Source organism: Maylandia zebra, linkage group LG12 (assembly GCF_041146795.1).
Source record: "Maylandia zebra isolate NMK-2024a linkage group LG12, Mzebra_GT3a, whole genome shotgun sequence".
Lineage (NCBI taxonomy): Eukaryota > Metazoa > Chordata > Actinopteri > Cichliformes > Cichlidae > Maylandia > Maylandia zebra.
This window is the reverse complement of record NC_135178.1, coordinates 35,296,626-35,319,594: the sequence shown is the minus strand read 5'-3', so window position 1 is coordinate 35,319,594 and position 22,969 is coordinate 35,296,626. Positions and strand designations below refer to the sequence as shown.

Sequence of the window (22,969 nt, the reverse complement as noted above, 5' to 3'; positions counted from 1 at the left end):
CCGGCTTAAAATACAGTGGAAAGCTGTCTCCATCAAAACTGAGACCTTTCCACTGCCTGACAGTTTAGACACATGCAGAGGAGTGTGTCAGTGTGTGTGTGTGTGTGTGTGTGTGTGTGTGTGTGTGTGTGTGTGTGTGTGTGTGTGTGTGTGTGTGTGTGTGTGTGTGTGTGTGTGTTTGTTGAAATTCAGAATCATCTGACTGCCTCATCCTCAAGGGCTCAGCAGGTCACTCTTGGCTTTACTTCAGCTCCTTTTTTGGCTTTTGGCGCTCGTCCTTGTTGTGATTCATTTTGTCCAGCCTTCATGGGCCAGCAGCTTGCCTGCCTCAGAGGACAACACCCCCCCAAAAGAAAACCCAACCACAAGCCAAACAAAGTGATGCAATACTTTTTGCAGGGAACATCATGTGAGGGGATGAGTTGCAGACACAGGGTTTCAATAGTGGAGAGATACTCAGACTCTCCAGTAAAGTAAAAGTACCAATAAAGTTTAGTTAATATGCAGCAATCTCTAAAAAGCTTTCTACCTTTGGAGTTGCTGGAGATACAGCCAATTTACTTTGTGTATGGAGTTTAATCCATTTGTTTGCAGCCTATAGAAGTCAGGCCTCCTGCAAAGGGTATATAAGATAAGTCTGGGGGGTCATGAGACCATTGTTTGTGAATGAAAGAAGCAAAACAAAGCTGTGGCCTCCTCAGTGGAGCTGTAAACAGGTAATCAGCATCTGTGATAAGGAGCAAAAACAAGTGTTTTTGTCCTGTCATGGTTTTTTCGTGGGGGCTGGAAACCCCTGACAAACATTTTAATTGAGCTACATAAAATCTCAGTGCTAAAAACATAGCTAAAACTGTAATATATATGCAATGCAGTACAGTAAAAAAGTTTCCCCATTGTTGTAGTTATGTTTATGTATTGTAGCACAGAATGGAAATACTCAGGTCACATAGTTAATGGACCACTTACACAAGAAATATGTCAAATACAATAGAAGAAAATGTGGCAAAAACTACCATACTGTGCATGTGATTGAAACAAAATGTAAATTTGAATACTCTTGACAATACATATCTAATCTATTCAGCGTACAATAAAATGTAATAAATATTCTCCTTAAAATTATTAAACTACCTACCTTGAATTCTTCTTTATCATTCATTCTTCATATTTTTTTAAAATAATTTTTAAAATATTCTGTACAAATAAAGAGATACTTTTCTTCTTATTATAATAATTTAATATTCTACTTGTGGATTTTCTGTTGTTATTATTATATTTTCAATCAATAAAGATTTATTTATGTTTTTGTTAATTATTATATTGAATTAAAATCTATTAAGTGGTCATATAATAATTAGTTGCTTCAAATTTTATTTTATTTTATGTAAACGTTCTGCGGAGCTTCTTGCACATAGGCCGTAATGTAAACCCCGTGGCCGCCAGTTTCCAATGGAAGGAAAAACAGGATTGGTTAATATTTCAAATTGCAGACTAAACCGGCCACAGGATTGGTCAATTTCCTTCGCTCACTCGCACACAAAAAAAAAGAAAGGAAAAGGCGGGACCGAGTCCAGCCCATCAATGGGCGGCCTCAGTTATTCGTCCGTAGTAAAAATGACGTTTTGTCTTCATTGACGAGGGACGGACCAATTACGTAGCTATTCTGGAAGAGGCGTGGACTTCTGACATTCTTTAGTAGCCGGTCCTTCCTTACCGGCATTCAGTATTGTCCCGGACAGGGCAGACGCAACTTTGTGATATTTATTTATTTATTGAAGTTTTAATTTACCAAAGATGCTCGGCCTGTGCCTTTACGTCCCCGTGTCTAACTCGGACCCGATTGAAGTGGAATATTTCGAGTCTAACGGACTTCCATCTGAGTTGAAGTCTCTTTTTAACAAACTCAGCGTGTTCCTGCCGTCCCAAGAGTTTTCAGCCTACCAACGATGGCGAAAGGTAGGAAATAAGTTAACTAACACAGTCAGAATAACCTAGTTCGTAACATTGATTAGTCTGAGCGCCACAAATCCGTTCACTCCGGCGACCGGAAAGATTAGCGCGCAGTAGTAAAAGCCTTACGACTAGGCCGCAAAAAAGACCGGTTTCGAGAAAATTCACGAGAAGATTCCGGGCATTTTTGCTGCAACTTTAACGTAACAGCTGTATTTAACCTAAATGACATTGAAAAGTAATCAATATTTGTTGATTTAAGCCTGTTACTGCAAACTTTAAAACTTAACCGAGCCGGTTCGGGCTGAAAAAGACTGCCATTCAGCTTACATGGGGAAAATCCACCCTAAAAAGGAATTCCGGCCATGCGCTTACACTGAAAGAGGGCAGCTAGAAGCCGGTATCATTCGCTATATGTAACTGAGAAAAAGTAAATCGTGTGCATAAGTACAAAAGTTGTTTAATTAGCTGTTCCCGTTTCTAGGTCATGCGTTTCTCCCTGATGTCCTTGAGGTCTTTTACTACTCTGAAACTGATGGTTTTGGGGCAGGCAGATCCCATATAGCTATGACTCGTGGTGCATCTGTAATCCTAGGAATGCTGACCCACCACTGACTTTTCATGTTTTAATTTCACGATTTCATAACAATGTGATTGTTTTAAATGCATCTGTCAACACAAATTAAATTATTGGGAAGAAAAGGTTTAGAAACCACTCTAAAAAAAATCTGTCATTATTTCAAGTTTTAAAAGGTGCCCAGTGCCTTATCCAGTACATTTTATCTATGGGCCTTTTTGGGGGGTTAAGAGGCTGGGGCTCATTAGGATTTGCTCATAATTGTGTTTTTAAACGTGTTTTAATCAAGGTTATGCAAAGACTTAAAGTCTGCAGCAGTTTGTCTTTGGCATCTCAGGCTTCATGAACTGGCACAAAATGGCCCTTTTAGCTGTGCTTTAAGTCACACTGATGCACTCCTGCAGGGAGTAGGGTGCAAGCTGCAAATATCTGCAGATGGGGTATCGGGTTCAGTCATATGCCTACAGGCGGTCTGGGCAGCAGGTCAGGCGGTATCAGTCAATGATAGCAGTATATCCCGGTCTTATTTTAGCCCTGCAGGTTTCAACCTAGACATGGATTAAAGCAGTTGGCTGGGTCAGCCTGCAGTTGAGGGTGAAGATGGACAAGGGTGTTATTACCTAATACCCTAATAGGCCCAGGAGAAATAGATGTCATTCAAGAAAGCCAAGAGGCTTGTGGCCTGGCAAATGGTCATAGCTGCCCTTTGGGTAATAAAAATCAAGCTGAGGGGACACCTTTAATGCGCCAGTGGGTCTCCAGGGCTGGTTTATGGTCACTTGTCTAATCATTTGGGAGGCATCAGTTACAAGGTACATTTCAAACTTGCTGTACTTGTTTCATAAGACATTGTTAAACTCTCAGGGGAGATGACTACTGCATACCATTGCTAAATGTCACCTTCTACTCCTCCATGAAGCTGACTCACTGGATTGGAATCAGTAAATCAGATTATTCAAATTCTGCCGTCTTGTCTGACTCTGGTTTTATTTCTTCTTCACAGAAAACATTAAAAAGGGAAGAAAACAACTCGGACGGACAGCTGGACTTTGAGGAGTTTGTTCACTATCTACAAGACTACGAGAAAGACCTGAAGCTTGTGGTGAAGAGTCTCGACAGGAAGAATGCAGGTATGTGGCAGGAGATAGAGTCATGCTCTTTGTTTCACACGAAACTCCTCGAGTGGTTTCGAATTTCACTTTGTGTCATTTCCGCAGCTTTAAGTGTGAAGGACGCATTTTCTCACAACGTGTCTTTGCTTCCTTTTAAAGGCCGCGTTGACCCTAAAGAGTTCATGCAGTCGCTCCGTGACCTTGGTGTGCATATTTCTCTGCAACATGCGGAGAAAGTCCTTAAGAGGTAAAAAAAATATATATATGTATATATCTTTTTAATCTTTGGGATTTTAGATTTTGATTGATTTATTTATTTATTTTTTAAGGAAACAATGTCTCATCATTTTATACATTTATTTATTTTAAAGCATGGATAAGAACGGCATGATAACAATCGGCAGTAAAGACTGGAGCAAGTATGCCATGGTGGAGAAGACGGAGAACATTCCTGAGATCATCCTTTACTGGAAACACTCCACGGTTAGTACTTCACACTGAAACCAAAAGTTTTGCCCAAAAAAGGGAACAAATCTGCTGCTTTGACCTTCAGAGCCTAAAACTAGAGACAAATCATTAATGTGCCAAAATTAACTTTATGAAAGAGAAGTAGAAAATTCTGCTCTTGCATAACCTTTCACATGTCCTACTTTTAGCTATTCTTGGTTGATAACTTTATCATCATATGCGATAACAATAACATAGCAAAGGCAAAAGTTCTTACACCCTCCTGTTGAGTGGGTCAATTAAAGAGCAAATTCCCAGAAAGGCCATGAGCACAAACCATGCGTCAGCAATTAAGCTCTTAGGCCATGAAAGGAATTGGGCTCTTTCCTGCAGGATTATGTTGGAAGGATTTGTCTCGGTGCTGTTATGTAAAGGAGAGCAGCAGCAGCGGTCAGAGCAGGTGCAGACTGGAGATGTAATATAGCACAGCTCCCGGAGGAACACATTCTGATCTCAGGGGCAGAACAAGTTATTTTAGAGCTAATGAGACTAGCAGACTCGCCTGGCGGCACAAGCCGGCCTCAAGCTGAGCAGAGATGTAAAGTGCTGGATCATTTCAGACTGCAGAAAGTCAGGTCAGATGTCAACCTGCACAGTTTTATCTCCATAAGAGTCCCAGAGAGAGAATAAGAAGGCAAAATGCTTGAGGTTTGTTTTGTTTTTTCTTTTAAAGGGGGCAAAGCTAGAGGTTTTAAACAGATCCCTGACCTATATTCTCAACATGTCTTCCTTTGAAAACAATCCCCGTGTTCTGACATTTGCTGTGCTGGTGGGGGGATGCTTACACATTTAACCTGCAGTCACACATGAGCTCACATCATGTGGCCCACATGAGAGAAATGTTCAGATGTTAACACAAAGGATTTTTACCACATGTTGGTTAAGAATAGAAGCTTGACACAAAATGGGTCCTGTTCCAAAATGTTCAAGAGTGGTCCATGTGAAACTAACCTCCACTCTGTCCTTTGTAATCTCTTCATGTATGTTTCCATAATGAGAGTAATTTCTGTTAGTTGCCGAGACAAAATGACTAAAACCTCTACTAGGGGTTTTTTGCTCTCTATATCTGACCATTCCTGTCATCTTCTGATCAGATATTCGATGTTGGAGAGAATCTCATGGTCCCCGATGACTTCACCATTGAGGAGAAGCAGACTGGGATGTGGTGGAGACATCTGGTCGCAGGTGGAGGAGCAGGAGCAGTTTCGAGGACCTGCACTGCCCCCCTGGATCGACTCAAAGTCACGATGCAGGTAAGATCGACTTGGACCTCTTAATACACTTGAAGCAGCTGTTGATCAAGTGCAGGCACATGATGGGCCTGTGAAGAGGAAGTTGTGGAAATTTCTCCGCTTGTGGGTCTTATGACTAAAGCTGTCGGGCATTTAAAGTGTCCGCTGATGCATGACATGTTAAACGTTACTGAGATTTTAGCTCTGAGTATTTGTGGCCATTATGGTTTGAAATTGCTCAAGCGCCCGTCACCTAACGCTCACAAGCAAGTTAACGTTTAACAGTGTGTAACGGCAAGGGGCCAGAGTCCAGGCAATGACCAATGACTGCTCTCAAACCGCTGTCACACCCTTGGCTTCATAGTACTCGCTGTCATCCAAGCTCAAACTACCCATACTAAATGTGTCATCATCCCCATGGTGTGCGTCAGGAGACTTTGTCCTATTGATTAGATATTCACCCAGTTGGCTTAGATTTGGTTAAAAACATGATGACCCACATGGCACCATGCCCAAGTCATCCCATAATTAGTGTAGTAGTTTAATCAAATACAATATTCTTCCTCCCCCAGGTTTACGGATCCCGAACCAACAACATGTGCATCATGAGCGGACTCATGCAGATGATCAAAGAAGGTGGTACGAGGTCCTTGTGGCGAGGAAATGGTGTGAATATCCTCAAAATTGCCCCCGAGTCGGCCCTCAAGTTCATGGCTTACGAGCAGGTATGATGGATTTATCAAGGGACGGGTTTAATGGACGAGGCACAGTGTTCTTGATGTCATTTGCTAATCTGTTCTTTCTCAACTTGCTTCTCCAGATTAAGCGTTTAATCGGCAGTGATAAGAAAGCTCTGAGCATCCTGGAGCGGTTTGTTGCAGGATCTTTGGCAGGAGTGATTGCCCAGAGCACAATCTACCCCATGGAGGTGATTATCTCTTTAATTAGATCTATCCTGTAGCGTTGTGATGCCTCTGTCGCGACTGTACAGTCAAAGCTGACGTTATCTGTACTGAATCTGTTCCAGGTGCTTAAAACCCGTCTCGCTCTGAGGAAGACCGGCCAGTATGCTGGCATCACTGACTGCGCCAAGCAGATCTTCAGAAGAGAAGGCCTCGGCGCGTTTTACAAAGGATACGTCCCCAACATGCTGGGCATCGTGCCCTATGCGGGCATTGACCTCGCAGTGTACGAGGTGAGCAGTCACAAGCATACATTGTTTGGAAATCCCCAGAACTCCTACAAAATAAAATTCAAACTGAGACTGTAGATTGACCTTTTTGTTTTCTCTCCATAGACGCTAAAAAACACCTACCTCCAGCAGTATGGCACCAACAGCACAGACCCCGGTGTGTTCGTCCTGCTGGCCTGCGGCACAGTGTCCAGTACCTGCGGTCAGCTCGCCAGTTACCCCCTGGCTCTGGTCCGAACCCGCATGCAAGCACAAGGTGAGGCCTCAATACTGACCTGTTACTCCATCAGTAGCAGACGGTTTTATACATTTAGTAACTTAAAAATAACTGGATAGTAACTGTATTTGAACACAAGTCTAAGCTTGTCCATTTTTAACCCTTTCAGCTGCAGTAGATGGCGGCCAACAGCAGGTGACCATGTCCAGCCTCTTCAGGCAGATCCTGCAGAACGAGGGGCCCACTGGGCTTTACAGAGGCCTGGCCCCCAACTTCCTTAAAGTCATCCCTGCCGTCAGCATCAGCTATGTTGTGTACGAGCACCTGAAGACACAGCTGGGAGTGACCTCAAGATAAGGCTCCCTAGTCCCCCACCCCTCACCCTCCCAAGGCTCATGCTAGGAATCCCCCCGGGGGCTTTCAGGCCCCTCCAGAGGTTCGCGGAGCCATTTCATTCTGTGAATGTCAGCTGATGAAAGACTAGAAAGGACACGACGAGGTGGAGGTTATGGACTCTGTGAGCTCAGGATGTCGTGACTGCTGCTATTACCTTTAAAGAGAAGCTGAACGGTGACTGTATGAGAAGCAAGGACCAAATATTTTTGCTCTTCTCTTGAGTGAATCTTGGTGGATAAAGCATTAAAATGCACGGAGTGAAATGATTGTCCCAGACGGGAAGATTTTTGCACACAGTTTGAATTTCTCTCCACCCCTGAATGAATGACTGAGTGACTGACTGACCGGAGTATTTATTACCACCCGTCCTGTATTTATTGTTTTATTTAGAAAGGGAAGTAAATCTTGAGCCAAAATGTGCAACTACATAAATCAGCCTTAATGTTGATAACTACGTGTAGTTGTCTGAAATGGTGAAAACGGGGCGGGAAAAGAAACTTTGCTGATGCAATGAGATCGTTGATGTGTTTAGTCGCCCTAATTCTTGTTTAATTGAATGTTACTTAATGTTCACCTCAGGTTAAAGGGCTGCTTTTTTTTTTCTTCTTTTTTTTCTTTCTTCATTTTAAAGAAGAGCATGTGTATTTAGAAAGTGAAAAGACAGACGGCATAATGCACTTTAATTAAAGCTAGTAAGCCTCTAAATGATGTTGTCAATGCCGACTTAGTGTTTTAATGGACCATTTTCGATGCAAATAAATGGAAATTATAAATCTGTCTCATTTCTCTTTTTTTCTTTTCCCCTGAAATTCACACACTGAAGCTCAAAAAGGCTGAGGGGTACACTTCAACTCCTCCAGACTGAGAAGTTTGGTAGTCTTACATATTTGTGGTGTTTGGAGGGTTTTCCTAATGCAGATCGTGCATGTGATGAAAACAGAAGTGGAACCTCAGCAGACAGGCTTCTTATTTTTAAACTGCACATGCCTGGGTGGTGCATCTGTAATATCCAAAAGTGGATCTTTTCATTGCTTCCAAAACAAGAATTGAGTGATTACGTGGTATATAAATGCACACAATGGCTACGATCAGCAACATTTACAGAGTGAAGTGACCCTGAAGTGTCTGGCAGATGTGATAACTGCATGGTTCCAGACAACTAGTCCAAAATATTACCTCCTACCTCCCTTTTCCCAATCACTTTTCCTTGAACTCATTTGTCAGTTTTTCTTGGGAAGGTTTGTGAAAGTATCTGGAATCACAAGCTTTCCTTTCACAAACAGTTCAGTTATATAGGAAACATTGAAGCTCTTTTTCTTTTTAGAGATTTTAACTAGCTCTGATTGTGGCCACAGATTCTTCAGGGTCACTTCACACCTGGGAACCTTCCTGGAGGATTTGATGTTATGAGATTATTTCAGAAAAACTTCATGTTTTGAAGAAGAGCTTTGTAATTCCTTTCTTTTATTCCTTTTATTTTCAGTGTCCAGGGTGCGAGGGGTCCTTGCTGATGATACTGGCTTTCTGTTGAAGTCTGCCAGTATAAATGTCTCTGAGGGGGATTAGTGAAGTGTCAGTTGCCCACTCTGCCGCCCTCACTGCCCACTACAGTTTTCTCTTGTCCTCCACAGTACAGCAGTAGGTCAGAAGGCTCTCGATGGTGGAGCGGTATAAGTTAATTAGCAGTTTTTGTGGTAACTGGGCCTGTCGCAATTTCCTCAGAAAGTATAATGTAATTATGTGCAGTGTTGTGCAAAAGTCTTGAGCCACTTCTAATTTCTTTATATTTTAAGTGGTGTGTTTCTATCCAGGCATGCTTTTACTGCACTGACAGTGTTTTAGGGATCATTGTCATGGTGAAAATCTGATGCTTTTCCCACCCAGTTTCACATCTCAAACTTCACAGTTTCAAATGAAGCTCAGAACCATGACAGAGGCTGTAGACACTTACATACTGACTCAAACCAAACATTTTAGATTTGGATTCATCACTTCATAAAACCTGTTCCCAATGATTTTCTTCTGCTTTTCTTGTGCACGAATGATTCATAGGTCAATATTCATGATTTCCCTGAATACGGTCAGTTACGAGTACTGGACTGTAAATGAGAGAAAAAGCAGGGCATTCAAAAAGCTTGGAAAACTATTGCTCAAGGGCACCTAAAAAAATAGAAGAAAGTCTGGCTCCTTGGAAGTAAAACAAGAAGAAATGAAAAGACTTTCACACTGAACAGAGTAATACACACACCTGCATGGACTACACTCATTTGAATGTTTATACCAGTATTTGTTATCTTGTAAGTGTTCTGGTCTGTATCAGGTTTTGTCCTGTTCTCTGTCCTATCATATGTTTCAAAAACAAAAAGAAAGAAAAAAAGAAAAGAAGGATTGGCACCCTGTGCACACTGGAACAAAATTAAAAGACTGTATTTTATTTTCTTATCTTGCATGTGACAAATTATTATTGTTTGCAAACAAAAACACTTGGAAGCTGCAAATCTTAAGTTAAAATCTTGAAAAGAGACATTGTGTCATAGTGAATACTTTCGGTTTTGATTACTTAACACAGGACATTTTTCTTTAACCTTGTGGCATTTTTATTTTTAAGTAAAGCACCTACTTATATCCACCACTGGGAAAAAAAACCCCCACCAAACCCCCCCCGATAATTATATTATTAATATTAATATAAATTTGTTGACTTGATAATTTAATGGCGCTCTCAGCAAGATGATTTGTGGCTTACACAACATTTTGATTATATGTCAGATTGTTTTATAACAACATCTTCAATAAGTGCTATATAATAAAAAAAAATACCTCAAATTTATAAAAATGATGTTGATTTAACCTCCCACTAAGTCTTACATATTTGTAAGTAAGTGTGTGGCACATTAACCCTCTAACAGTAACGTTTCTTGACACTTCCTGTGCAGTTTCCGATAATCAGCTGCTTCCCAGAAGCTTCAGACAGTTTCTAGAAGCTTCTCGGTGGCAGCCAAAGATAAAGAGCAGGCTAAACTCTCTGCGCTCACTTAATTACAGAAATGGATTAGCCATTACCCGCAAAACTACCTGTGAGTTAATGAAACAGATGCTCGTGTCAACCTTTTTTACACACACAAAAAGGGAGAAAAAAGTGACGTCACTGTTTTCTAAGAATTTTTATTGATGGGGAAAAAACGATTTTTAAACTCGAAATTAATCTTTTTAACCCTTCTTTGGCCCTGGGACCATTTTTGGTCCCTTTAGTTTTTCAGTTACAAGCCATTTGCACTGTGTTGAATGAAATATAGCCAAATTCTCTAAAAAAAAGTTTGGCATAATTTCATTTCAAAATTCAAGTCTGACTTCCTTAAAATAAACGGTGCTTTAATGTAACATTAGCCGACGTATTTTACTATTGCGAAAACCTTTTGCGCATGGTCAGTTCGAACGGTTTGACCTATACAGGCCGCCGTAGGGAAACAAGGAAGTAGACTGAATGAACAACATAAAAACAGAAGTCGGTTGTTTTATTTTTGATTGAATGCGTATTTACGCCTGTAATCGACTCCAGATTATTTTCTACATTTCTACATTTGCTTTGTAGTATATTTAAAAGTTTCTCGGTCTTTATTTAATATATATGTGTTTATTTCGGTAATGCTAACCTTCTTAGCTGGCTCGTTAGCAGCGGTGACAGGTGACAGGTGCTTTTATTAATATGGTGCAGAACGTGTTTCGGAGCGGGTTTCTGGTCCGGGTCGCTCACACACTGCTCACCTGGATCATAACCGTCATTCTGTTCCTGCACAACACTAGTAAGTCACTCAGACTGCAACCAGCTAGCTTTTGGCCGTTAGCAACAGGATGGAGCTGAATGGTAGTTGGGCTCCAATTACAAGGATTTTTATTTTACTTGAGCATTTTCGAGTATCTTTATTATTTATATTACCTACATTTATTAAGGGAAATTATGTAGTTGTTACCACCTGACATGTATCTGTCAGTTGCTGTTACAAGTTACTCCACAAATTATAATATTTTTATTTAAAAACACAAGAAATGAGCCTAAATAAAAATAGATACATAAACCTCCAATAAATATATATTTTTTGGGGTTAAAAATGGTCATATCATAATTAAATATTTTTAAATTAAATATTTCAATGCAACGCCTTTCCAGACTGAATAATTTGTCATATATATTCAAATAATAAAATTTTAAATAAAAATAAAAAAAATAAAATCCAATATCTGATGTACAGTGGCCTTAATATACTCATATGAACCCATATAATAATATGGGTTTTTTTTTTAAGTTGTATACAAGTAGAGTTATAATGAAGAAAGAAGTAATTTCCCATTTGTTTTAACAACTTGTGACTTTACAGTCTCAACGAATATGAAGATTTTTTTGTTTGTTTTGTTTTTTTGTCTCTTGTACATTTTCAATATCAAGATTAAAATAAAGTATATTATCCCTGAGGGGTAGTGTGCTTTGTAGTCAGCAGCATAGATAACACATACACCCTGAAACCCCAACAAATCACATAATTAAAAATTAATAGTGGTAGGAACAAGTGAGAATTTAAATCTGTTTGTTCTGCAACAAGTCAAAGAATACCTCCGCTCTGAAGGCAACAGCTGATACTATGAAAACAGTGGATGTATGCTATGACCCAAAGTCCTTTCCGCTGTTAGGGTTGCCCTCTCTCCACACAGGAGGGCAAGATTATTTAGCTGCCACATTTCTACATAAATCTTGGAGAATATCTTACTTTTTGTTAGCTCTTACGTGTGTGTGTGTGTGCGTGTGTGTGTGTGTAGGCTTGCGGAGATGTGAGGAGCAGGGAGAGCTGCTGCTGCCGGCTCTCTTCTTCTTGCTGGTCGTTCTGTCAGTGCTGTTGTACTTTGCCGTTTCCCTGATGGACCCCGGCTTTGTGCTCAATGACACTGTCAAGGTGAGTTTAATTAAAAAGACTTGGATTACAAATTCAAAGTAGATCCTAATTTGAGGGCTGGCTGTGGCTCAGCAGGCAGGCAGGCAGAAGGTTCAATCCCTGGCTGCTCCAGTCTGCATGCCAAAGTATCCTTGGACAAGATACTGGACCCTGAGTTTCTCCTGATGCGTTTATCAGAGTCAGTGAGAACATTAGATAGAATGGATGAATGAGACATGTTGTGTAAAGCTATTTGAATGCTCAAATAGAGTTGAAAAGCACTATATAAGAAGCAGTTAATTGACCTTCTTTAAGGATTAAAACACTTTGTGAAAGGTTGGTTTCATAATGTTTTGTAATAGTGGTGACCACTAACTGCCTTTTCTCTGCTGCGGAGAGGTCAGCAGTGATGTGATGTTTTCTTATCAGCAAATGGACTAAAACCTGTACTAACCTGTGATTAATGCTGAAAGGTTGCAGTGTTTCTGTGTGCGTGTGAACACTTGTGACTGACGTCTGTTTGTGTTACACAGGGCGCTCAGAGTCCGAATGAAGAAATGGAGGCGATGATCCCTCAGTCATCGACCCCTCGTTTGAGGCGCTGTGGATACTGCCTGCTGCAGGTAACCAGCTGCTGCCAGCTGCTGCCAGCTGCCAAATTCCAGTGCTCACCAAGTTTGACGTGACCGCATTTCCAACTCATCAAATTCTGTGTGTTGGGTTTAAATGGTGTCTTTCTGCATCATATGTCAGGAGAAGCAGCTGATATTAAAATGGTGCCAAAGACACAAACATCCTCCTCCTGAAAGAAACTTGGCTTTCAAAATATTGTGAATTTGAGGCTACATCCACACGTACACGAGGATTTCTTAAAAACTGGAATTTTCCTCTTTTGTTTATAAGACCCCGTCAACAGCAACACTGTTTTGCATCACAAGTCACAAGAAAAAACTCAAAAACAAAACGAGGCCATGAACTGTCAAAAGTGCCACAGCAACAGGTGGTAACATAACTCTAACCATACAGGAATGTTGACCAATCAGAAGCCTAGGTGTATCACTAACAAACAATAAGACAACACACAGTCTCATCTCACAAAAAAGGTGACACTGCAAAACAAAGTCTTAATTTTTCCTGAGACAAAAAGCTAATGAAAAGCTCAGTTTTCAGCAGCCTAATACCACCACTTACATGACCTGTGTGTGTGGACAGGACCTCAGGCTGACTGTTGGTTGGACTGCGTGAAAGTATTTGATGGGACGATGGAAGCTACATGGTAGCTGAGCTTACTGGAAAGCAAAAAGTAAATAAAAAGAAGTATCTGTTGGAATAGAGGCCATTTCTGTGGCTTTGGCTCTGCTTTTAACACGCCTTTGTGCACCAGAAATCTGCCCAAGTATGAAACACGCCGAGGTCTTAAAATGTGAAATCGAATGGGTAATGTCACCGCAGCTTTGTCCAGCTTTTATTTGTTGGCACGCCTGTTAATCAAAGCGTCCACACCTCTGAGTTTAAGTTATATAAAAAAAACAAATAAAAAACATTATCTAAAAAGGTTAAAACTGTTTTTTTCACCAGGCTATAAACATGTTCTGCTTTGAAGTTCAGACTTTGCACCTGCCAGTCAAGAAGAGCCACAGACTCACCTTTGTCATTGTTTAAAGATTTATGATGTCCAGTCATTTTCTTTGGTTAACAACCAAACTGTGTTTTTTAAATTTGCTACATTAAGTCTCATTTTATTTTTTCTTCTATAATTAAATAAGCCCTGCAAACTGGCTCACAGACACTGTCAGAGTTTGCAAAGACTCAGTTGTAGGCCAGCATTAACCAAATTCCCCCTGTGCATTGGTTCATTCAAGTATGGAAGCTTGTTTCCATCATGAAAGAGAAAAAGAAAGTTTTGCCAGACAAAGCTCAGTCAAAACCTTTTGTACTGTATTTTTTCAGTGGCAGAAAAATGTTCTCTGTGTTGATCTCAGCCACACCCATGTATCTTACCCCTATTTCCTTATCAGGGACTTTTACAGCCCAACAAATGTTCTTACGGCCCTGAGGCGTTGTCTGCGAGTCTGTTTGCAGCACTGATTTAATTGCAGAAAGAGCTGCAGATTGATTTTCTTTTAATCAACTAATCAGTGCAGCTGTAGAAGGATTTAACTTTCTCTTTTGGTTGCATTACCCAAAAGAAACCATCTAAAAAATCTGGAGAGCGATCAACCTTTCCTAGTAACAGCACCTTTATTTTATTTTCTCTCCATGTGTGTCAAGCAGCAGCCAATGAGAGCGAAGCACTGCCACATGTGTAAACGCTGCGTCCATCGCTTCGACCACCACTGCCCGTGGATTGAGAACTGCGTGGGAGAGAGGAACCACCGCTGGTTCATCATCTACCTGCTGGTGCAGCTGCTCACCCTGCTGTCGGGCCTTCACGTCGCTCTGTACGTCTGCTAAATGCCTCCGCCCGTCTCCAGCCTCTAAGATAAATGTCCTTATCTGCTGGGAATATTTGTGGCCTCAATTTGCCTTCCAGCAGTGACTCAGTGAAAACTTATCTTGTACTGAGTGTACTCTGCTCTGCCGCTTTATCTTTAGAAGGAATTGGGTAACTTGTGACTTTTGGAGAATTGTGACTTTTGGAGAACATCACTGAACTGAGTGGTTAAATTGTGTAAGGATGATCTGTGACAGGTTGCTTAAGCACACTTATAAAGTTCAAGTCGTCTTCATTTTAAGGTTTCCAGTTAAAGGCACCGCTGTGGAGCAGAGGTTTATGTGCACACACAGAGGCAGAAGTAAGCTCTGTGGTAATTAAACTTTACTGGGTAATAATCAGAGATTATCAGCTGAGTAAAGCATAAAAGAAAACACTTGGGGTAATGTGGGCAAACCTTTCAACAATATTTCATGACATTTATTGAAACCAGTGTTGCCCTGGACACAGAAGAATGAATTTAAAAAAAACATGTCAGTTTACACTTTGCAAGCTTCTGAGTACAGGCAGCCAAACAGCTGGCAGCCAAACAGCTGGCAGCCAAACAGCTGGCAGCGTGGTTGTTAAACACCCATTTTTATACATCTAAATAAAATCTGAAATGTGCCTTTAGTCAGGAGAATTGGTGACAACAAAGATGATGTAGCATGTTCTGTTTCAGATTTTGTTAATTCATTCACTCCCAAAAATACATAACCGATATTTCGTGTTGCCCTGTGAAAAATGTAATATTTTAAATTACTCTATCAAGGTAATGTAATGTACTACATCCCGCTTAGTTTTATAGCAGATGTTTAAACATTGAGACATGCATGTATTCCCTCTGGCCTACAGCGATGTCCCCATCAACCAAAAAAGAAACCATTAGTGTTTTTGTCCTGTCAGGCAGCAGGCTTCTCATCAAAGATAAATCATAGACTGTATATAAGCGCTGGACATAACCACTGTGACGTGACCAACGCTGTCATTTTTAAAGAGTCATTGTTTTTTTTTTGTGTTACCACTGCGTTGCTGTTTTGCTGTGTGCCGGTCTCTGTGGCAACACTAAAAATTGAAGTTCGTCCAATATAGTAATGAGTAAATGGGATTTTTATTGAACTCACCAGTTAATCCAGGTGTGCTGTAGCAGCTAGTTCTCCATTGGGCCTCTGAACTGAACAGTTTGAGCGTTTTTATGCTTTTGATGCCTTTTTCGAGCATTTTTAATGGATTTGACTAAAAGTTTGTGCTTCAGTTTTGGTGGTTGCGCTTCTAGTATTTTGTTATTAACAGATGCATATGTGGCTGTGCTCTGCAACCGTCAAGAAGCTGATAACTTCTTCAACCTTGATTTCAGTTTCAAAATATGGCATCCAGAAGCAGTGGGTGACCTCACTATGGTTGCAGACTATCCATAGAAGGCAAGCAGTTTGTTTAAACTGAAGCAAGCCTCAAGTGGACTTTAGAGGAACTGCAGTTTTTTGCATTTCATCATTGTCTTCTGCTTTGTATATAAGATTAAAAAAAGAAGCATGCATTCTATACCTACTAGTCAGTATTCAGGGTGAGAACAGGCTTATGATGTTCAGTTGTTTGCTTATCAGCAAATTCTGTGAACAACCAAACTGATGATGATTTTAATCTTGCTAAATTATGTTTAGTTTTCTTATAAACAACTTTTTATGGGACAAACCAGTGAATTAATCCAGCTTTTTTTTCTTATGATGAACTTCTGTTATAGCCAAACAGATCTAAGTTTATTCCTGTTGTGTAATTTCCTTGTGTTTCAGGTCAGGCATTTCTCCTGCTCTTACGTGGGAGCAGTGGTTCAGGGTGAATGGCTTTCTGCTGGCAGCGTTGTGCATAGTCGGGATTTTCTCCGTGGTTGTGGTGGTGCTGCTAGGCTCCCACTTGTACCTGATTTCTATCAATTGCACCACCTGGGAGTTCATGTCCCGCCACAGGATCTCATACCTGAAGACCTGCAAGGACGAGGAGAATCCGTTCGACCGTGGCGTCCTCTGCAACTTGTGGGATTTCTTCTGCATCTGCAGGACGGTGATGTGGGAGAAGGTTTACCACAGAAACACGTTGAATCCAGTCTGACCCCACAGAGGCTGGAGTCAACTAATCTCTGACTGGTTTTGTATTTTCACAAAGATGAAAACAGGAGAATGAGAAAGTGTTTGTCTTTAATTGTTTTATCCAGATACAAAAATCAAAAGGAAACTTTTTGGACTGAAACAGCAGACCGTCTCAGGAGGATTGTAATCACTCTGGTGCTCCCAGCAGTTCCTGTTCTTGGCTGGAAACTCGGACTTGTTTTCATGTAACAAATTAATCCAAACCTCAGAGGTATCTGTGCGCAGTGTTGCCTTAACACAATCCCTTTACCCGTATTTACAATTAACATTGAAACACACGTTCAGTGTTGGTGTTTCACCGTGTGATGCGCAACAGCTGATGTCACGGGTTTGCATGTGGGGGTGTTTTTGACGTGTGTCACTGGCTCCGTTTGATTATTCCAGCTACACTTTGAGAAGGTCAGCGGACGTAAATAAATAAAAGAACCTGATAGTCCGCACATCTCTTAATATGGAAAGGATAACTGGAGTTGGACCTTGTTTCAGTCTCAGCACCTTGTTAGTGCTGCCTGTGATTTTATGAACCAAAAGATGCACTTAGTGTTAACGGCACATTAAAGGGCTCATTTTTATTCTTGGATTCTAGACTAGCCTTCCATGATTCAAGGCTCAAAATAATCTTTGGTACAGCCTCTCAGTTCGTTCTCTGTCTGAAACAAGCTGCTTTAACTCCTCCCTCTTTAAACAAACTGTCTTCTGTTTGGCTGTTATCTGCAAACAGAAGGTTTGAACACCCAGTGGGCGGGGCTTCTAAGCTAAAAGAGCATAGGCTGTGTATAGAAGTTGGATTTAGTTGATGTGATGTGACCACTGGTTTGCAAAGGCTCGTCTTAAACACTTTCCCCCATAAACAGGACATCTGAACACTTAATGAAGAGTTATTCTTCGTCTAGCTATCGTCTTTGCTTGTTGAAACCAGACACCAGTCACAAAGCAAACCACGCTGCATCATCATCATATATTAGGGATATACAAAGAACAGAAGAACAGTTTGAATCTGAGCATTAAGAGCAGTCTGAAATCTCAGCTTTTGGCTCTCAGTTATGTTTGACTCTTCAGTCAGAAAGAGGAAGAGAAGGAAAAGCAGATCCATGTTAAGTGTTTTCTGAATGTCAAACTGAGCTCTCTTGCCTTGAAGTTAGGTGGTGTTTAAAATATCAGTGTACAAGTGGCACATAAGTTGTTTGGGTTTTTTTTAAAAAGTTGAATAAAAGACAAAAATAAGCACTAAATGTGATTGAAACACTCAGGTTTGGTCACTGCTCTCTGTAAAGCACGGTTGTCAAATATAAGGCCCGGGGGCCAGAATTGGCTCAGCAAAGACTCCAATCTGGTCCATGTGTGAAATTTGTAACGCTGACAGAAGGGAGAAGTTTGACATCCCTGCTGTGAAGGTTTCTGTTGTTAAGTGATGAGAGTGGTGACCCCACATTATTTACACTAAATGCCTTTAAACCTGCTGATGTTTGGTACCTGCCTGTAAACTGATGTCAGTAAGTTCATTTTTTACCAAGTTTTAACTGTAATGTTCTGTTTGTATTTATTGACAACAAAGAGTACATTAAAACACAGATGATATGCATATCGTTATAGAGTACATCTGTACACACTGACATTCCCAGTCAGGATTCACGTACATACATAGAGTACATAAATACATACAGTACTGACACAGAAGTAACATGTAATATTCAGCAGCATAAACTTAAAGTGCTACAACAGTTAAACCACCTGACTGCCCTGCTATGGTTTCTTAAATTAGCTGACAGCAAGTGCAGCGTTCAGTGTCCTGCTCAGAGGTGGCCTTCAGAGCTGTTAAAGAGCAACATAACACCCTGAATACATCCCTTTATATGATCAAAATGGTGTGTGCTATGGTTAAATAACTGCAAAACAATATTTGAGAGAGGGAAAGCAGGCCCTCCAGTGCCAAGTTGATGCAGTGATGCAGATTTTTCTTTATTGGGGGCTTTAACTCCAGTTAAAAAACAAAACAAAACTTGAACAGCACTGAGATGTGAAAGGTGGAAAGCTGCCTTTTTTAGAAGTCTTTATGTCCCAGCATGTGAATTCATCCAGCCATCTTTCTTTTTCTACCCATGTCAGGGTTGCAGGGCTCGGACTTGGCGTCCACAGATACAGGATCAACAGGGAAATGCACAACTACTGACCCTGAATTTAAAACCCAGCCTATAAGGTGACAGTTCTAACTACTGCACCACAGGTGTGAATGTAAGGTAAAATAGGAACTCTTGAGTTGTTAAAAAGATGCCTAGAATCAGTGAAATAAACCCTTTTTCCTCCCAATCCTGGATAATTTTTATTCTGGTGCTGTCACCAGTAGAGTTCCACTTTGGCACATTACGGCTCACCTGGTTGAGCAGGTGAGCAAGCCGCATTTAGGTCCTGACTCAAGTCTTGAACATGACACAAAGCCCCTTCAGTGTGTCATAATAAGTATCTTTGTAATTATCTGGTTTTTTTACAATACAAATGTGATAAAGAAGCTCTGAAGGTTTGAAGTTGTAACTTTGACTTTCCTTATTGAAAAAAAAAAAAACAAATCAGGAGAAAATCCCATTCACCCTTTGGGTAAACTTCTAATTTTGTCAACGAGTTGCTCAAATTAATGGCTTGTATGCAGTTTTGAAAGCTTGCTAGAGTAATCTGCTGCTCACTTCTGAACCTAATTCGACTGGATTTTGGCCTCAGTAACTGTGACTGTGAATTCAAGTCTTTGTAATAGCCAAAAAAGACATTTCATCTTTCACTTTATTGGATGTCAGTCTTTTTAAGCCTGTAACACACTGACCAGATTTAGCCCAGAAAACAATATTCATGGATGTCTCGTGCTTAGGCCGTCAATATCTCTCTGAAACCGGATCAGTGACCTGTACAGTAAACATGACTGAATATGAAATGCTGCTGATCAAACGATGGATTTAGTGTTAAGTTACACTTTAAAGCCCCAGGCCTCATCTGAACCCCAGCTCGTCACCAGCTGCAGGCAAATTCCAGGATTTCTAGGAGCACATGAACAAAATCAGGGCTTTTTCCTCCTCTTTTTATTTTTTATTGCCTTGATATCAGTAGAGCTCACTAAATATGAGTCACTAAATTCAAAATACAGATACTTTATCACTAGTATGGCTATAATAGATTATCTATGGCTTCTTTTATACTGCTAGTGATTACAGGATTTTCTAGTGCACGAGTTCACCACAGTGCCATGCGCTTCCTACTGCTGTAACAAAGGAATGACTTCACACATGTTGGACTGAAATTAACACTTTTTTTAAAAAAGGTTTTAAACCAGAAGTCAGAGTAGCTTGTTTCATCTGTTTGGTCAAGGCAGTGGGCAAAGCCTGTCACAGTGATGCATAGAGACGGCAGCACATACTGAACCTCTGCAGGAGAAGAAAATGATAAGCAAAGGCCACAAAGCGAGCTCTATCTGTCGCCAGCGCACAGGAGGCCTGAAGAGGCTATGAAGATGACTTTATGCTCCCAGGTTTATCCATGTTATCATCTGAGTGGACATAATCAAACTGCAAGCACATTTATGATAAATATGCATCAGGAAGAACCAGGAGGTAATCCCATCTGACCCCTTCAGAATCAGATGATTGTTTAATTATGACGTCCACATTTACAGGCCCACTTCAAACTTTATAAGTACCAGAGATGAGAAATTTAACCAAATTAATTCTATACTACAAAATCTGAACTTCACTATCATGTAAATGATCATAGTTTCAATAGTAAACCTGCTCTGGTTGAATGTGTCCGTGGCATACAGGAGAGGAACAGAAACAAGTGTTGGGACAGGTAGCTGCTCAGAACAAGTAATAGCATATGAAGTCAGCTTTTTACCTACATTTACTACTAAATTTGTTACTTTTGATTATCTCCTAGCTTTGGTTTCTTTAGTGTTAAAATCAGGACTTGACAGATGGCTTTGGGATGGCTCATGATTTTCCTTTGGAATAATCTAGTGTTCTTTTTACTCATTTTAATAAAGTTTCGATGGGATCTATTTGCTGCTCAAACACATTTTCTAAAACTTTGGTTAATTTTCAGGCTGTCGATTTAATCTGAGTCTTCTTCAGTGTTTTTGTGTAAGTTACCGCAAAGCGGTCTTCCTCTTTGTAGCTTTCCTGTGTGATATCATCATGCTTGTTGTGATATCATGTCATCATACATGAGACATTTCGTCTTTCATGCATGTGGTAATTGCTTGGCACTGATGCACGATCAAGTGAGAATGAACAGTTGGGGAAGTGTGTGACAGTTATTCACTTCATTCATTTATAAATAAACATGAAGGAACCCAAATTGTTGCTGTATTAGAGGCAAATTTACAAAAACCACTTAGTGTAAAACAAAGCTACTTCACAAGGATCGCCACAGCAGGCAGCTGCACATGCCTGGTTTTATGCACAACCCTCTGACGTAGCCGCTAAAGGAGAAACCCGTGTAGTGTCGCAGAGGAAATAACAGCGACATGAGGTGAAGTCGTAATAACAACATGTGAGGGCTTAGTTGACACAAGCCAGGATATTTGTAGTTCAGCATTTCTCTCAACAGTTTAAATGAAAATCTATTATTAGAGTTTAGCTACTGTAAATTCAGAACTATATTTTGAACCTCCTGTTTTTGATCTGCACATAGCATATTTATCTAGAGGTGATAAAGGTATAGACTCTTCAAGCATCCCGTGTCTGTCTCTATCAGATTTGTTTCAACCTTTCACCAGATCTCCGAAATAAACTACGAGCAGGAGGAGGTGAGAGCAGGCTGGCGGTCCGGGCAAACTTTGGATCTCTGCAGAGATTATAAAGGGTCACTATCACTTTGTTTGCTCAGTCAGAAACACAAAAAAATGATGCTGCCTGGTTATTTATTTATCTTTGTTGTGCTGTCAGATCAATGACAGCATGAACAGTCAGCGTTTTTAGCCATGGGATCAGTTTGAACATGATGGAGCTGCAGAAACATTTAGAGTCAGCATCAAGACAGGCTGGGAAACTTTCATTGAGCTGGAATCAAGCAAGATTTATGCTCGCACTTTATTTTATGGCACACTAGTAAGACGAGAAAATAAATAATAAATATGAGTATGGACATTGGCAACCATGGATAATCATCCAAGAGTTATGACCTGTATCTGATCAGATAATTATATTACATTTACAAACTTCACAACAACATCCAGGCTGGAAGGGATTTGACATCCATCCACCCACCTACCCATCCATCCATCCATCCACCCACCCATCCATCCATCCATCCATCCATCCATCCAGCCAGCCAGCCAGCCAGCAGACTAAACCTTTTCCTTTAGATCTTCTGGGGGGACAGCAAGGCAAGTCCTAAGCCAGCCAAGCGATTTATTCCCTCCAGCCTGTCCTGGGTCTGCTCCAGGGTCTCCTCTTACTTAGACATTCCTAAAATACCTCAACTAGGATGTGTTGAAGAAGCATCTTGGTCAGATTCCCAAACCACCTCACCTGGCTCCTTTCCATGTGGAGGAGTAATGGCTCTACTCTAAGCTGCTCCTGAATGACTAAACTCCTCGCTGTATCTCTAAGGCAGAGACATGATCCTGAGACTGACATGCTTACACCCTCCTCCCTTTGTGCATGCCTTAAAATTCAATCCAAAGAAGATTTGAACAGAATGGATGACAAATGGAAGCCTTGGCACTCACAGGGAACGATTTGAACTTACTGCCATCTCGTTAAGTCTCATCAGTGCGGCGTAAAATGAAGTGCAACCAAATCTGTAAAGTGCAGAGTCTCGAAATCGACTGATATCACTGTCTGAGCCTCTGCGCTTATTTCTCAAAATATTGAACTATTCGTTTAACCTACTCATTCGTTTTTTTGTAGTTTTTATTTACAATCTCTAAGCTGTCAAAAGGTATCAATCACAGGCCACTGGCAATCACAAGTCTGAAGTCAGACCTTAAAAAGGGATTGAAATTAAATGGTAAAAGGAATGCAATCCTCACAGCTGTAGTTATAATCTGCAAATGTTTCATTTTCATTTTTATTTTTATTCCTATTTATTCTATTTATCCCCTTCGTATATTTTATTTATATTGTCTCTGTATTTATATATATATATATGTGTGTGTGTGTGTGTATTATATATATATATATATATATATATATATATATATATATATATATATATATATATATATATATATATATATATATATATATATACATATATATAT

General features: G+C 40.4%; 2 protein-coding genes across 2 annotated transcripts; both read left to right on the top strand.

The window, feature by feature from the left end:
• The first annotated feature begins 1,707 nt into the window (after positions 1 to 1,707).
• Positions 1,708 to 7,960, top strand: slc25a25a (solute carrier family 25 member 25a). Its single transcript, XM_004555694.5, has 10 exons — positions 1,708 to 1,956; positions 3,531 to 3,657; positions 3,799 to 3,886; positions 4,011 to 4,122; positions 5,241 to 5,399; positions 5,951 to 6,103; positions 6,199 to 6,306; positions 6,406 to 6,573; positions 6,676 to 6,826; positions 6,957 to 7,960. Exons 1-10 carry the CDS (start codon positions 1,795 to 1,797, stop codon positions 7,142 to 7,144), a joined length of 1,416 nt encoding a protein of 471 aa, XP_004555751.1. The 5' UTR covers positions 1,708 to 1,794; the 3' UTR covers positions 7,145 to 7,960.
• A 2,673-nt stretch (positions 7,961 to 10,633) lies between these two features.
• On the top strand, positions 10,634 to 18,307 carry LOC101476542 (palmitoyltransferase ZDHHC12-B). Its single transcript, XM_004555695.4, has 5 exons — positions 10,634 to 10,986; positions 11,996 to 12,129; positions 12,642 to 12,731; positions 14,383 to 14,549; positions 16,372 to 18,307. Exons 1-5 carry the CDS (start codon positions 10,890 to 10,892, stop codon positions 16,685 to 16,687), a joined length of 804 nt encoding a protein of 267 aa, XP_004555752.1. The 5' UTR covers positions 10,634 to 10,889; the 3' UTR covers positions 16,688 to 18,307.
• The last annotated feature ends 4,662 nt before the right edge of the window (positions 18,308 to 22,969 follow it).